At 43.6% G+C, this 16846-nt stretch overlaps 1 protein-coding gene across 2 annotated transcripts in view; it reads left to right on the top strand.

The window, feature by feature from the left end:
* The first annotated feature begins 12685 nt into the window (after positions 1-12685).
* ASPG (asparaginase) overlaps positions 12686-16846 on the top strand; it is a 139896-nt gene continuing 135735 nt past the window's right edge. For both annotated transcript variants that reach the window (XM_053981679.1, XM_053981678.1), the window contains exon 1: positions 12686-13013. In XM_053981679.1, coding sequence (XP_053837654.1) covers positions 12848-13013 — 166 coding nt within the window. In that variant the 5' untranslated portion in view covers positions 12686-12847. The remainder of the gene's footprint in view (positions 13014-16846) is intronic.

Below are 16846 nucleotides of genomic sequence, written 5' to 3'. Positions count from 1 at the left end.
TAAAATGTCTTTGTCTCTTCCTTTGTGCGGTCATGCTTAATAAAAGCTTAATTTAGTTATTAAAGGTATGTGATTGCATTCATGAAAAATATCAGTACAGAAACAATATATGGAAGGGTATTCATTTTCACTGTTCAGTCTGTGATTTCAAGGTCATGTAATATCCAGTCATCCTCTGAAGGACAGAGAATCAGTGCTCACCATGAAGAAGTGGCAGATTTTTGGAAAATAAGGGGATGCTTAGAATAAGAAATTACTTTAAGCTATACTTAAATAGAGGGATGACTGTCTAACAGGCAATTTCAGTGGTTTATTAGAGCATTAATTTCTTAGACCCATTTTAGTGATCCCTGGGAATTAGAATAGTTAGTGAGAGAGATCTAACAGAAAAATTGCATCTCAAGTTGCTTAGACAAGAGTGTTTCTCAGACAAGTGGTGTACACCAATTAAGTGTTCCTGTTAAACACTTTCAGGGGCAAGTGGATCAGGCAGGATTTCCAATCTTGCTTTTGTCTATTAACGGTGGGATTTTCTGTAGGAAAAGGAAACTTGGCAACACACAAAAGCATGAGAAAAAGAAAGGAATTCATTCCACATAAGCAACAGGCAATTTTTTTTTTTTTTTTTAATTTTTAAACTCTGTTTCTCCCATGTGTGGGTCTGTGTGTGTGACTGTGCTGCCACCAGGTGGGGGCTGCTGTGATACAGGACAGAACAGCCCTGAAGGAAACTCAGCATCCTTCAAGTCAGCCTTGCTGGGCGATGTTGTTTATTTGCAGATGGATATATACAGTACTGACATTTAAAAAGGAGCTGTTGTATTTTATTGTTTGGTTTAGGCTTCAGCAGCATTGCAAAGTCACTTAACAAGTTTAAGGTAAGTAGCTTCAGGATTTCCTCTCAAAGGGTAATAGTATGTCACACTGGAGAATGAAGTATTGTAAAGTAGCAGGGTCTTTGTGGCTGTGAACCTGATCCCACTCAGCTTTGTGACTTTTGGGGGCTACTTCCATAAGAAAAAAGGCCATGACTACTTGTCAGGATTTGCTTTATCTCCAGATGCTCACCAACATTGAGCAGAATGAGACTTCAGTTACCATAATTTACTGTATTTCTTCATTGAGCTTAAGGTGGAAATACTTAAATCTATAAATGATCAGATTAATGCTCTTAAATTCCTCCAATAGTAATGATAAAGTGACAAACTGTACTTACAGGTGCTTCTGAAATCTGAAACAATGTGTATTGACTATTATTCATAATTCCCCTCACAGCTGCAATGATACCTGATAGCAGTTTTAAATCAAAAGGAGATTTTTTGCTATTCCATGTAATTAATTTTGGAATTTACTGCTGTGGGCTCTGGTGGAAATCAAATATTTAAACAAATAGAAAAATTAACTGGAACTCCAGGGAAGGCAGATCCTTTAATAAGTGTTAAAATTGAGGAACTTGAATTCCCTATCTTATTGAATTCCAGAACCTCAGAAAATATACTGAAAGAATGTCTATTTTTATCCTTGCCAAAGTATTTCCTTATGACAGGTATATAGGTGGAAAATACTGTTAATGAATCCTTTTACAGAGAAGTCACCTGTGGTTCCTCCACTGATTCTTGGTAGTGCTGCAGAGCACTTGCTCTGTTCTTCCAGGAGAATCACATCATCAGGATGAGCAGCAAAAGGGAAAAGGATACAAGACAATTGGGAATTTCACAATTCCTTCCCCAAAAAGTGTGTGTGTAAGGTTTAGGATACTTTGAATGAACCCAAGTGAGTCCTGCTGAGCCTGTGGCCACTTGCACCGTGGCAGCTGTGCTCTCTGCAGGGAGTGCAAGTGGGGAAGTCAAGGTGAGAGCGCATGTCAGTGTGAAGTGATGCATTTCCAGAGAAAACAGGAGTGTCCTTCTTTAGCTGGGTGGAATTTTCAGAGGTACAGGTGAGTGCATGTAGATCCTATTCTGTAGAAGCTTTGATCTTTCCTAGCAGTGTTGTGCTGTTGTTGAACTACTTATTCTGAAAACTTGCACCGTGGATTTTACAGTGCCAAGAGGAAACTGAGTTACCAGGGAAAGGAAAGCCAGAGATGGAATTTGAGTAATGAAGGGATGGTGATTTGATAGACCACAATAAATGAAGTCTCAACAGGTTAAATTCAATGCCAGTCTACATGGAAGTGTTAGAAAAACAACCACATGAATTAGGATAAATTATGGGTCATGTTTTAAACCAGGATACAGGTGTTGGCATAGACTGTGCAGGAGTTACACTGGCCTTGCCAAGTTGTTAGCATGTTTTTCAAGGACCACAGTAACACAGAGCAGGATTTGTCTACCTCATAGAAAGGGATAGAACTGGACAGAAAAATAAAAACCCACCATCAGTGTATGGTTTGATTTGGAGTTTCTTTCTTTAGAAGAACCTTGAGAAAAGCAGGTGAAACTCTGAAGAGGTAAATAAATTAAAGAAACCTGAGGCAAAGATGGTATGTCTGAGATATAATCCTCCAAAGGAGTGTTGAGGGAAGAGGCAAGCTCTGAGCTGATATGGTGAATCTTTAGGAAGATAAATTGCTCTTTTCTTAGTCACTGAGCTACATGGGTAGGTGTATTTGTCATCCCTGTGTGATGCTCCTATATTTAGCTTTCACTCAAACTCCAGTAGTGTCTTGTCTAATCTCCCAGATCTATGACTTAAAATGCCTTGGGGAAACAGAGGTGGCTGTTCCCTCTGCTGAGAGAGCTGCAGGACAAGGACAGGACCTTCCTAGAGATCCCCCCTTCAAGGGAGGGGAGTCACCCCTTAACATGGCTGTGAGTGATGGGGGAATCCTGGCAGATGTTTCTTGGCACACGGATGAGTTTGTGGATGTTTCTCAATCCCAGGGCAAGGGGCCTGCGGGCTGAGCTTGGGTGCTCAGTGAGGGGTACTGGTGCTCACTGCTGGTTTTGCCATCAGACTGGTGAGAGGGCAGTAGGTTGGGGTGAGCTGGCCAGCAGTGAGCTGCACACGCCATGAGCTGTCCTGAGGGGTCATGGCCTTCACTCCTTCACCCCAGCAATTCCCTCCTTCACAGGGAGGCACCCTGGGGAAAGAGAGAAGTGGGGTTGCTACTTGGCTCAAGGGAAGGAGGGAGGTGAAGCATGTGGTTGAAATGCTGGCATTCATTTCCTTCTGTGCTCCAAAAAGTGCAGGGGCTGCTTTTTGCTCTGAGAAACTGCAATCAAAACTTCTTCACTCATGGTGAGATGAGTTCATGACATTTTCATGTCATGCTTTTGAAACTTGTCTCCTTTCTGTGCCAGTCAGAGGGATGAACCCCCAGTGCTCCACAAACACACCAGTGTGATGGTTTTCTTTGCCCCTCCTGTATTTGTTCTTCATGCCATATGGAGAACCACGGAGTTTTAAGTATTTAAATTCTCTCATTTTGTTTTCTTCCTAAACACAGCATACAACACCCATGGGTACCTTTCTCTGTGTGCTTGGAGTAGGAAAGGTACAGCTGTTGGCAGTATTTCAACATTTACAAAGCTCACTCTTCTCTTTTTGGTCTGTTAATAGCAAAAATCTAGAGTGCATAATCAGGACCAGCACAGAGGATCTGGGGTTTTCTTTGTCTATCTTTAATAAGGACAGAAAAGCCACATTTAAAAGACAGGAAAGTAGATAAGATTTTACTAAAATTCTTGATACAGACAGTATCTTCCACAGCATATATTTCAAGAGATCACAGAACCTACCTGCAGGGAGTTCCTCTCTAGTTGAAGATGCTAGCTCTGTCTTGAACTACTTTCACTTGGTCTCGACAGCACTTGTGCAAACACCCTCCTCCTGCCCAGCTGCCAGGTAAGATGAGAATTGAACAGGCACACTTTACATCTGATTATTTTACATGTTCTCTGAAGAATAGATACTGCTTGAATTTTATAAATAAAGGAGAAGGAGGTAGAAAATACACTGGGAAAAACACAAAGTGATTGCTGCTGATCACAATTCCTAAAATGAGAATAGTTCCTGAAGCTAGTGTATTTGTAGTGATGCTCCATAGGATGTCAGTGCTGCAGGATGAGGAAGGGAAGCACAGTCCCTGGTATCTTGGGAGCTTCCAGAGGGTATGTGAGTGCTTCTGGAAGGAACATTTCACATTTCAAATGGATGCTTTGAGCTGAAGGGCAGGAACAACAGCAGAACAATGCATCTAGATAGAGATGGGTGTATGGTAACAGTGTTGTAAAGCATCAAGAAGAGGACTTCTTTCTTGTATATTTTCTCTGTGCTTATGTGTGATATTATTATCTTCATTTTCATATTAAAATGCAAATTTTTGTCTTAATTTTACTGCAGACAGTTTTCAAGTTATTCTTTTTCAATTTATTTGAACTGAGGCAGTTCATTTTTTCCTCTGTTTCTCTGCTATAACAATGTAGTCTCATGTGATTGTTTCACAACTATAAATCCAGTTACATTTAATTTAGCTCTTCTTGGGCAGTTTCATACAGCTCCTGTATTTATCTCATGCAAGTATTGACCTAGAGTCAACTTGAAAACTTGGCTCCTTTTTGATAAAAGCTTTCCCAGGTCAGGATAATTTCAATAACTAGTTTTAATATAATCTGAACTAGTTTTTGTCTGAAGTAAATGAGAAAGGTACTACAAATTTTTCGGAAACATAGGGAGATAATGATTTAGGGCCACTCCACGAAGCAGTTAAATGTCCATAGTTTACAATAAAATCTTTTTATTATATAAATTTTTCTTTACAGTCTCTGTAAACACAAGAAGGATTACTTGTGCAATCCCATCATATGCACTACTGTTTGATGCATGTGATGAGATGTGATAGTAGAAGACTTGGCCAGAATAGCCAAGTATATGAGGTATTGGACATGGTCTTTAGTTCTTCTGTTCTTTTTTTATTTAGTGCTGGAGATTAAAAGGAGATACGTTGTATATTTTAGCTTTTTTTAGTGATTTTTAGTGATTTTTATTTTTAGTGATTTATGGGATTGGAATAAAAAGGAACGTTTGGGCTGGACAGGCTTTTGGCGCTAGCTGGCATTTACAGAAAAATGACCTTTGACTTGTTTGGTTTTCTCATAGATATTCAAAGAATGTTAGAGGCTGAGGGAAATTTGTCTAGGAATACACTACAGACGTGGCTGCCATGTGGTTTTCTATCATTTAGTGTCAGGAAAAATTGATGCCAGGTAGGAGAGAACTTGAAATTAGCAATTCTTTTATTGTACTTCATAGAAAGGCTCTTATTCCTTTGGATCTAGCAAAGAAGCCACATTTGAGAATGCACCCCTTCTGTTTCAGAGATTTTCTGACATACAAGACTGTTGAAAAATTACTTGCTAAGCTGGAGAGATGATCTTAGAGCAGCAAAGCAACTTTCTGGCTGCCTGCCTACTCCCAGTTCTCAGCAGCTTGGTATGATGGCTGTCATGTTGTTCTAATAATTCTTATTGTAACTTAAGCTCAGCCAGTACATTGAGCTGTTTAGGTTGGTGTTTTGACTGAGTTAGAACAGAATTCAGAATTGATGAGATAAGAAACTCATGAACCAGCATAATGAACACCACATAGGGAAAAATAAAAGGTGTGATTAAGACAGCTATGAATAGAAGAAAAGGAACACTGCCTCCCAGTCTGTTCCTTGGGTGTGATTTCCCCAGAGCAGGGAGGAAGAAGATCAGCAAGGTGAGATCACTGTGCCCAAGGGCACAGCAGCCAGGCTGTTTTTGGAGTTGATGAGTGAAGCATGAGCTAAGCAGGCTGCAGAACCGAGGAAACAGGCCAGAGGCTACAGCATTCTTATTTTTTTTGGGAGGAGTGGTGTTGAATAACAGACAATCCCAAAAATCATCCAGGTGGGGTCAGCAGAATTGGACCAGTGATTTAGACCTCAGTGGATGGAAACTCTCTCCTGTGGAGAGCAGTGTCTTCTCCAAACTGCCTCAGTGAAGGTTTGCTAGTGCAGCTTGGCCATCAGACTGCTAGGAAAACTCTTAAGAAAGATATTTCTGACCTGCTGTTCAAAATCTATTACAAGTTTCACACATCCAGACTTTCCTCTTGGGCCAGAAGTACTGCAGGTGGAATGTTTTGACCTCATCAGTCTGCAGTTTTCTGTCCTCCACCCTCACTTCCTGCTGATAAGCTGGTGTGTGGGTCACAGCAATCTCGTGTCCTCCATGAGGCTGATCACAGCACGTGCTTTCTTAACTCAAACTCCTGGCACTTGTTGCCGTTTCCTACTTGTATGTCAGGATGGGTTTTATAAGTTTTGTTTCGTTTCCTAAAGCCTTAAAAAGCATTCCAAGTTTATCTTGTCTGCAGTCTCTGTGTTGCCTGAGGCTCATGCTGCACTTCAGTGCTCATGTATGCTGCCTTCTTCCAGTGGTATGTTCCCTCTTGATGCCAGATCGCTTCTCATACTTTGCCTAAGGCCATTCTCAGCCTGCCCTTGCCAGTGCCTATAGCCTGATGCCAGACTGTGCTCCCATGCAGGATCAGGATCTGTTGCCAGCTCACACCCCAGAGGTGAAGGAGAGGTAACTGCGAAAATTTCTCCTTACTGAGTCACTTCACTGCTGCTCTTGGCTTGCCCGGTCTGGAGTGGCATGTTTTGTGTCATCTCAGTGGCATGTTTTGTGTCATGGGTGGTTTTTCTAGAGCTATGATTCCAAGGCTGAGATGGGATCATTTTTTGGTCAAATGGTCACAAGGCCTTCCCAGTGCCTCCCCAGGCAACACAGCCAGCTTTGAGATTTCCCTGTTCCCAGAATGGTCATCAGGGCTGCACAGAGCTCAACCCTCAGTTTTCTGGCAGAATTAAAAAATGGCAAGGATTAACAATCTGAAGCCTGAAAATCAGGGGTGGCCAGCCTCTCTTGCAAAGTGGTCCATCTCCTAATTCTGCTACCACTTAATGTCCTGTTAGGATTTGTCTCAGCATTTGCACTGGTGTTTCAGCAACTGAGTGTTTCTATGAGACTTGATACCTATGTCAGAAATGCAATTCCAGTGGATTCACCACCTTTTAACACAGAAATACCTCCATGCCATTGCCATCTCAGTGGGCCCTTAGCCAGACAGAAAAGTTTTGGTCTCATCCACCCTTCAGAGAAAGAGGAGTTAAACTTGTGCAGCCCAGTGTAAAAGTTTAACAGCATCTGCTTCCCATCTTTGTGTCCCTTGTCACTGTAATCCATGACTTATGGGGCTGCAGGCTGAGAACTTAGAGCACAGCATGAACTCTGACCTGGGTATTCTCCTGTCAGCAGATCAAACCAGAATAACTAAAAAACCTCCTAAAATCAAACAAAAACCTAAGTACTTTTTTAGCTCATGGTGAACAATTGTGAATGCTGGATGTGCACCTTGCCTCTCAGGAAACTCTGATTGTTACTATATTATTATTAACCACTAATTACTAAACTAATTTTTTTTTTCAACTAGATGTCTGTCTCCTAGATAACTGAATTCAGTAAAAAGATTAATCTTTCCTCTGAGGTATATTAATTGATATGTAACTGCAAAAAAAAAAAAAATTACAAATTAAGTCATTTAGTTGAGTATATCAAGTAGAATGTTGCTTGGGTATTTTTCCAGTTCAAAGACCTAATATCTTGATTAGATATTAACACTGCTCTCTCTTTGCCACTGAGCCAGTTGCGTAGTCAGAGAAGGCTGTTGGGTTGATCAAGTGTGATAAATCTGTGGTGACTACTCCTGACTGCCTGTTTGAACTTCATATGTTTGGAAATAGCTTCCAGATATATTTGCTCCACCACTTCCGGGACTGAGGTAAGGCTGACCAGCCTCTAGTTTTCCATCTCCTTCCCATTCTTGAAGTTAGAAGTGACATTTGCTTTCTTCCTCTCCTCAAGAGCCTTCCTCTTCATTGCCATGACCTTTCAAAGCTTATCAAGTGTCCTGAAATTCCATCAACCAGTTCCCTCAGCTCTTGAGAGTGCAACCCATCAGGTTCCAGGGACTTGTCAGGGTCTGGTTTATTTAAATATTCCCTAACCTGATCCTTCTCCAGTGACAGGAAGTCTTCCTTGCCCTGCATCTTACGATGGCCTCAAGTGCCTGGGATTCCTAAAGGCAAATACAACCAGTGAAGTCTGAGACAAAGGTGGCATTGTCAGCTTTCCCATGTCCTTTGTCACCAAGTGTCCTGCCTTGGGCCCACCTTTTCCCTAGTCACCCTTTGGCTGCTTAGTTACCTTAGAAACCTTTCTTGTTGAACCTTCATATCCCTCTGTAAATTCAATTTCAGCTGGACCTTGCCTTTCATAATAACATACCTGTATATTCTGACAGTATCTCTAAATTCCTTCTGGGGCACCTGTCCCTTCTTCCACCTCTTGAAGACTTTTTATGCTTAATTCTTACCTGGAGTTACTTGTTCATCCATGCAGGGCTGCTTCTACCTCTGCTTGATCTCTTCCTTGTTGGAAGGGACAGTTCTTGAGATCAAAGAAGGTGATCCTCAAAAACGGGTCAAAAATATATGGAGGTTTCTTAAGAGCTTCATTATTTTTGATGGATGATCTTGCTAGGCAGTCACCTCAGCTGTTGTGAAACAACATAAATAAAGGCTCATCAGAGCTTCCAGAATGCCTGCAGAAAGACTAGGTGTTGGACTTGATTTTGAGACAGCAGTTAGCTGTGAGAGATCACACAACTGGTCACACACAACAGTGTTTTCCTTTCTCAAGATCAAACAAACTCCACAAATCTTGGTTTTAGGGAAGAGGGTCTCACCTCTGGTTAGCAAGCCGCAGCTTTGCTGTAGTTTCTCCAAGACAATTCTGTTCACTCAGGCCATCATCTGTGTGACTCTTTAACAGCCCTTTGTGTCACCCAGTTCTCTGGGCATGTCAGAGTTCAGCAGCAGGAGGTGGTCACTGTAAATAAGCCTGGGACACCTGACCATGGGTCAAGCATGGCACAGCCTGTTGGGACTGCACTCACTGTGGCCCATCAAATCACCATCCCTTCATTACTCAAATTCCATCTCGGGCCTTTCTTTTCCTGGCAATTCAGTTCTCTCTTTGCACTGTAAACAAAAGCTATTGTAAAATCTACGGGCAAGCTTTTGGAATAGATGCCAACAGCAACACAACACTGCTAGGAAAGGTCAAAGCAGGATCTACATGCACTCACCTGTACCTCTGAAAATTCCACCCAGCTAAAGAAGGACACTCCTGTTTTCTCTGGAAATGCATCACTTCACACTGACATGCGCTCTCACCTTGACTTCCCCACTTGCACTCCCTGCAGAGAGCACAGCTGCCACAGTGCAAGTGGCCACAGGCTCAGCAGGACTCACGGGTTCATTCAAAGCATCCTAATCCTTACACACACACTTTTTGGGGAAGGAATTGTGAAATTCCCAGTTGTGTTGTATCCTTTTCCCTTTTGCTGCTCATCCTGACGATGTGATTCTCCTGGAAGAACAGAGCAAGTGCTCTGCAGCACTACCAAGAATCAGTGGAGGAACCAGGGGTGAATTCCCCTCATCTTTTGGTAACCTCTGTGCTCTTTGGGGGTATCAGCTGGTACATTTCACAGACGCAGGGTGTAGATTACTGGCACTTTGAAAAGAAGACAGAGGCTGAAGCTCAGGAGGAGTCTGGGCACTCCATGCACCACCTGCCTTGGAATAGCCTCCCTCTCCTGAGACCCTCAGCAGTTTCATTTCTGTTCCCCAGCTCCTCTTTCAGCCTCATCCAGAGTGCTTTATGGGTGGCCCTTAATGATGAAGGCCCTAAGCAGAGCCTTGTAGCTTTGCTACATGGTCAATCTCTGCCCAATCCTGACCTTCCTCTGCCCTTCACCTCTTGAAAGCACCAGCTCAGGAACCAAGTGATACTTTCTTTGTTTTTAATAATTTTCCCTGTCTTCAACATTCCTCTGTATTCAAACTATCTTCTGCCACCATCTACTCATGGCACAACCAAAACCATTCCAGCTCCCAAATCCCCTCCAGGTAGATGATAGTCCCTCCCATCTTGATGTATGTGCATGATTTATCTTGCTTAAAGCAGAATTATTCTACCTGCAGCAGGCAGAGGAAAAGAGGGAACAGGTTTTCTTCTGGCTTGCTTCTTTCCTTTCTTGCTGCTGTTTCCACTAGTCTAGAAAACGTCACTGAATTCTTTAAAGGAGGCCTGAGCTCATTCAGCAGATATGGAGAGCCCATTGCCTTCATGAACATCAGTTAAATACATCAGAAAGGTCATGCTGACAGACTCTAGGGCTGGTATCCAGCTGTTGGAGACCTGAACAAACCAGCTGTGAGGGCAGAAACTCTTTCCAACAAGTGCCATCAATGTTCCTTCTCCTCTATGGGATGTTGTGAGGTACAGAATGTTAAATACCACCTTCCTCTGTTAAATGCCACTTTGCTATTCTGGTTCCAAAACTCCCTGCTTTAAAATTGCAGCAAGTCCAGAACTCATGTCCATTAAGTCATCCAAGGCCATCATTCTTGGATGGAATCCAAGAATGCTTGCAAGGAAATCACTTATTTGGATGTAGCTTTGCCAGTTACATTTTCAGAAGTACTTTTGTTGCTTCCAGGCTTATGTTCTGAGATGCACAGCCTGGGTCTGTTGTTGAGCTATTAGAAATGCTGCAATCAGTTCCTCCCTGAATTCTAAGCTTGAGTTCTCTGCCCTCAGGTAATCTGCTGCCTGTTGCATCATTCCAGGGAAATGCATGTGTTGCAGCTCTCTGAGTGTTTCCATTGTGTTTCTTTTTCTATTGTCAATATCTCTTATTCAGGTGTTAGTCCTATGAATTCTGTTACTGGTTTCTCTGGCAGTGGTACCTCTTGGTCTTTTGTCCTTCACCCTTCTGTTTGTGCAATGAGTAATTTCTTAACATCATTGTGTAATTTATTTGGGATTACTTCTCTAATCCAAGGATGCCATTCAGAATTCTGTATTCCAACACACAAAGTAATTAACAGGTGTATGCAGTTAATAGCATACAGTTTTGATTTCTTAAAATGAAAACTATTTTTCTATTGAAAAAACAAAAAATAAATCAACAGTGTGTAATGTTTAAAAAAAAAGGAATTTTTTTTTTTTTTTTTGCTAGAAACATTTTCAAAAGCTGATTATTCTGCAAAAGAAGGTCTTGAATTTCTGACCAACTCTAGTAATCCTACTCAAATGGAACTTCAGTTTTGTTCTTTCTGGAAGGAGTCCCTCAGACCCTAACATGACCTTTCTGTAGAGTTTAAAACTCTTCATCACATTCTTTTCATGTGATCTTGATTACTTTTTTTAGTCTGAGTATCACAGGGAAAAGAGTACAGTGAAGAAGATGGTTTGAGTTTTGTGCCAGAAATATATGAAGGAAGTAGAATGTGTTTCTTTGATACATAACAGGAATTAGATGCAATTTTTTCATTCTTTTGAAAAAAGTGTTTCCCTGCTGCAGATCCACAATCTTTGTTTGTTTACTTAGAAAATTTTGTTGTGGATGTGTCAATACACACAGTGTACTCCAGCAGCCGGAGTTACTACACAGTTTGTTTCTGCCTTCAGACACTGCTGAGTTTTGTTCAATAGCCTACAGTATAGATTAAAAAATGCACAGCAGCAGCTGTGCAGAAGGGGTTTGGGGGTCTTCTGGACAAGTCATGTATTAGGCAGCAAAGGGTCCTTGCAGTGATGAAAGCAGAGGCTGGGCTGCACTAGCAGAACAATTACAGCCAGCAGACAACAGGGGAATGGTTACTGCCCTCTACTCGGCACTTGTGGGACCACATCTGGAATTCTGTGCCACATTTTGGGCCACTCAGACGAAGAGAGAGATTGACAATTTGGGGGGAGAACATAAAATTTATTTCTGTTGGAGTCACAGAAATTGGAAGTAGAAGACATTGCTTGGACTATCCCACAATCCCAATTTTTACCTTGAAAGTGAGTTACATTTCATTTAGAAGGTGCAGTGCAGGGTACAAATTGAGTTCATATGACCAGGAGCCAAAACAACTCTACCACGTTGCTACAGGAAGTATGTTCTTCCTTTGACGTACTGAGTAACTCAGGCACTTCAGTGACATGTTTAGCCTCAAGGTACTGGTGCAGCAGCTACTTCTCAGCTCATGCAGCTCATGCCTCTCAGCACTTACTGTCCCCACTAACTGGCTCATTGGGTTTTAAACAGTTGCTTTGCTGATTTTGCTTTACACTTAGCCAATAATAACAAATCTTATGACAGTAGACCCAAAGATTCATCAGATTTCCTTGAAAACAACTTCAGCCTCCTCACAGCTGATCTCCTACCCAATCCTCAAAAGAATCCATCTGGATGAACGCTGGAATGGAGGGGGCGGGGGGGCTGCCCGTGCTACGCTGCCTGTTTTGGGAGACGCTGGGTAGGCAGGAGCCGCCTCTGAGGCCGGGTAAGCAGGGGCAGTTCCCACCTTCTTCCCCATGAAGGAAAAGGGGGGTGAGGCAGGTGCTCTCGCCGGGCTGACCCTGAGCCCTGTGTCCCCTCTCTCCTTCCCGGGCCCAGAACGCGCCGCTGCTCTTGGCTTCTCCTTCAAGCATGAAGGGCTTTGACGTCGGCCCGGGCCGGCGCTGCCCGCAGCGCAAAGTGCAGGGGGCGGTGCCGGGGCTGCCCCGCCGCGGCCCCGCTGCCCCTCACGGGCGCTGCCCCTCACGGGCGCTCCCCGCGCTCGGGCGGGCAGGCACGGCGGCTCTCCCCGCCCCCGGGGCAGCGGGAAGGGGCGGCCCCGCCGCCGCCCTCCCGCCCCTTAAAACTCCCTGTTGTGCGGACGTCCAGGAGGTAGCGGATCCTGCGGCACGGGATGGAGGTAGCGGCGGGACAGCCGCGCTCCCTGCTCAGAGCCCTGGCCGGGCCCCGGCCCCAGGAGCAGCGCCCCGGCTGCCCCTCGGCTCCCTCCGCCAAGGCCGAGGCGCGGGTGCTGGTCATCAACACGGGCGGCACCATCGGCATGGTGCAGGACTCCAAGGGTGAGGGCCGGCGGCGGGGGTGTCGGGGGTGGCTGCGGGGAGCGGGGCTGGCCGTGGGGCTGCGGCCGGGGCTGCCTCGGCGCGGCGCGACCGCGGGGACCCGGCGCGGTTTGCGGTGCGGCATCGCTGCTGTGAGAGGCTCCCTCTAATCCCCGGCTCCCGTCAGCTGGTTCACCCGGTAGCTCAGCTGATGGGCATCCTTGTGAGCGTCACTGCGAGCAGCATCGGCTTTTGGCAGAGAACAACGTGTTTCCTGCAGCGTGAGTCCTTTCTGCCCTACCTCACGCACTGAAAATGAAACCGACTTCATCGCACTAGTCATGCAGGCTGTTTTTAGCCCTAAATGAGCCACTGTCACCGGCCACCCAGAGAGCGTGTGCCTGGCATTCCTGCTGGGAAGAGCGTGGGCCGCTGGAGCTGGCGGCCGTGACAAGGATTTTCCAGTGGTGACCTGGCAGGCGCAGCGGATGCAAGTGAGGCAGCTGCCAGGTGTCCGGCTGAGCGAGATCGGATGCAGTGTCAGGCTTGGGACAGGTTTCTGCTGCTCTCCCACCAGCTCTTGGCTTCTTTCATGAAATCACTGATGAGTTCTGCCTTGCCTTGCCTTACCGAGGGAGGGGGGGACTTGATAAATATGCCAAACTAGATGCTAACTAGTTATGCCAAACTCTCTCTGGAAAATGTTTACATCCAAAACTGAACACTGAGACATTCAGTGTAATGCCTGAATTTTATCTGAAGGCTTCTTAGGTACCTACAGGTATATGCTGTGTGTTTTTAGGTGCCCCTAAATGTCAGCAGATAGGTGCCCAAACTCACCTGACACCTCCACAGTCCAGCAGCTGGTTGGAGTGGCACCTAAGCACCCCTTGATCATCACTCAGTAGGCACAGATCCCAAGGGATACTAGAAACATCAACCCATTAGTGTGTCTGGGGAAAAAATGGATTTCAGTCAGGTGTGACTTGCTGTAGGGCTGTGTGCTTGCCAGCGTTGGATTAAAGGGAAACAAGGTAACGTAAAGAGTGGGAGTGAGAGGGAAACAGTCCAGTTTTGGTGAATGCCTGTTTCGTTTCTTGCCTCGTTTACTTGGAAGGCAGTGGAACATCCCAGGGCTTCCACAGCTTGTGTCTGTCTAAATTCAAAAGCACAGGTACTTGTGATCCCTACTACAGAGTTTTGTGCCTCTGCCTGAAATACTGTCTCAGCTTCTTATTGTAGGATTAAAACACTTGGGGCTTCACCTTGGAGATTCCTAGACTTTATTTTTTTTCAAATACATGTCCTTTCTTCTCAGGAGATGGTGATCGGCTAATCCTTATTATTGTAGTAAAGATGCTATAAGGTATTCTTAGTTTTTTATGGCTGTCATCTCTGTTTTTAATCTGTCAAAGTTGTAAAAAAAAGTCCGTATTTCAAAGCCACGTGCTGACTTGCCTTTCTCGGTTTGCATTGTTTATACTAAAACAATTTCCTACTTTTGTTGCCTCAGCTTTCTAAATGCCTCTTTTAAGCTAATAAATTATAATCACGTGTCTCGTTCTTTATAACCTCTTCTCATCTTGTATGTTTTTCTTCCTTTTGCTTAACAAGTGTCAATCATTACAGCATGTGCAAACAATCTAACAGTTATGATCCAATGATGCTGACTTGCTGCATCCTGTGGGGGGGTTTTGACCTGCTTTTCATACCCACATCTAGCTGCAGAGCAGCCAGAGTACCTCTTTCAGAATATTTGGCAGTCTTTAGTGTTCAGACAGAAGCTAGTGAAAGGGCATGGGAAAGGCAGCATGCTTCAAGGGAAGATACAATAGATGCTCATTTCTTTTATTTATCAGTGGATGGAAAGTGCCTGTTTACAACCCTTCCTAGAACTACAAGTGTTTTACTTCAAGCATGATGAAGAGAAGTAGCTCATCTGGCAACTCCAGCACGTCTTGGAAATTCTTGTTGGAATTTCTGCACACCTATGTTACCTGTGCAGGAGTAATTTTCAGAGGATGAACAGTCTGCTTCAGTTTATGTGACTTGGATGACAACCAGACTCAGGTGCAGACTCTCTCAGTTTTCATGTCTTTGCTGTCAAGCCACTTCAGTGCATTTTTAAAGTTTCTTACTCCTACTTATTTCCTCCTACATTAGTTTCTTTTGGCTTATCAGTAGCTCATTTCAGAAAGAGAACCTTACTGCACTCCAGAGTGAGGTTACTGTGATAGTGATCTTTCCATCAAGTTTGTGCTGCTGCCTTCAGGAAGATATTTTCCTTGGGCATGTGGGCTAGGTCTCTTTCCTAACTTTTACCTGTAATAAGGAAAAAAACCCAACAAATCCATGTAGAACTAAGCTAAATACCCTTAGAAAAATTACCTATCTTGGAATAGTCTGCTTAGGTAGCTTAGTTATTTAAGTGTATTCTTTAGACATACTAGATTGCCAAAGGACTGGCTGCTGTAGTCCAAACCTTTTTCTGTTTGAAATCTGTGTACCTCACTTCTGAAAGTTCCAAGTAACGTAGCTGCTGCAATTAATATTTTTGCTCCCTGTTCTCTGCAGCAGCACAGGTTGTAGGATATCTTGTTTGGCAGGTAGCTATAACTGTGTTACTTATAGCACCAGAGTGAAAAGCAGAGTCCTGGACTGTAGGTGAGACAAAACCATGATTGTACTCCTTGGCCACAGGTGCCTGTTTGCCATTCTGCCTTTGTCCACTTGCTCTGTTATGTCAGGGCTGGCCAGCTGGCAAGGGACAGGACAGAAGTTGATGAGAGCTATTTGGACAAATCACATAGCCTGCCTCTTCTCTGCAGGGGTGAAGTTGCTTCAAATACTTTGTCAACGAGCTTGGCTCACAAAAGCTATTTTCCATGTGTAGTAAAGTAGAAATGTTCTTAAAACCATTGCACTTGAGTTCCCCCGTGTTTGCTTCTTGAAGCTGTAAAGTAGAAATCACTGCTAGACGTGGATGCATGTGTGGGGCTGTCTAGATTGTAAATGGGTCATCTTGGATACATCTGCAGAATGCCTTAAAAAAAAGTTTACATTCAGTGCAAGCAATTACGGAAAAATCCTGACAGATTTGTGATTAAGAGATACTGCTGTTTGTAGAGAAAGGATTAAAGAACATTAACGTACATCAGCTCTCCAGTTCCTGTGGCAAAGACAAAAAATAAACAGTCTAATCCATTGTCAATATTCAGAGCAAGATGAACACTGTACGAACAGAAGAATAATCAGAGAACACCCAGGAAACACTTGAAACTGGGCTGCATTTCCGAGCCAAAATGATTCAATGCCCGAGCACAGCAGAAGTGGCCATTTGTGACTAAACTAGGAACATCCTTAATAGGAAAAGCAGGGATTATAGTTGAATGAATGAAACATCCAAGGCTTGAAAGTGTTTTAAATATATTTTGTAAAACAAAGTATTCTGGCAGTAATCCAAAGAAATCCACTCAAATGCTGTTGCTGTCCTGTGAGGAAGTTGGCTATGAAGAGGCCTCCTTCTTAATTTAAGGCAAGCCAGGAGGGAGATGAGGGAGTTCTTAAGGATTTTTCCATCAGCTTGGAAAGTAAATGGAAAAAGCTAGAAATACTATTGAAAATATTCTCCGGTTTTTGAGTATTTGAAATAAACCTTGCTGTTTGAAGGTGAAGCAAAAATAATTGGAGGTGCTAACTTGGATGAGAATCGTGTTTAAATAAACAGAACTAGGAAATAAGAGAGAATTCCCTGGCCTCAGATGAGAAATAACTAAAACTAACAGAACTAGAATAATGAGGCTTAATGGTTTGTTCACCATGTAAACAGGTGATATGAAACACTGAGATTAAAC

The sequence above is a fragment of the Vidua macroura genome, chromosome 6 (genome assembly GCF_024509145.1).
Source record: "Vidua macroura isolate BioBank_ID:100142 chromosome 6, ASM2450914v1, whole genome shotgun sequence".
Classification (NCBI taxonomy): domain Eukaryota; kingdom Metazoa; phylum Chordata; class Aves; order Passeriformes; family Viduidae; genus Vidua; species Vidua macroura.
Note: the sequence above shows the minus strand (reverse complement) of the source record. Positions and strands in the feature narration are given on the sequence as shown.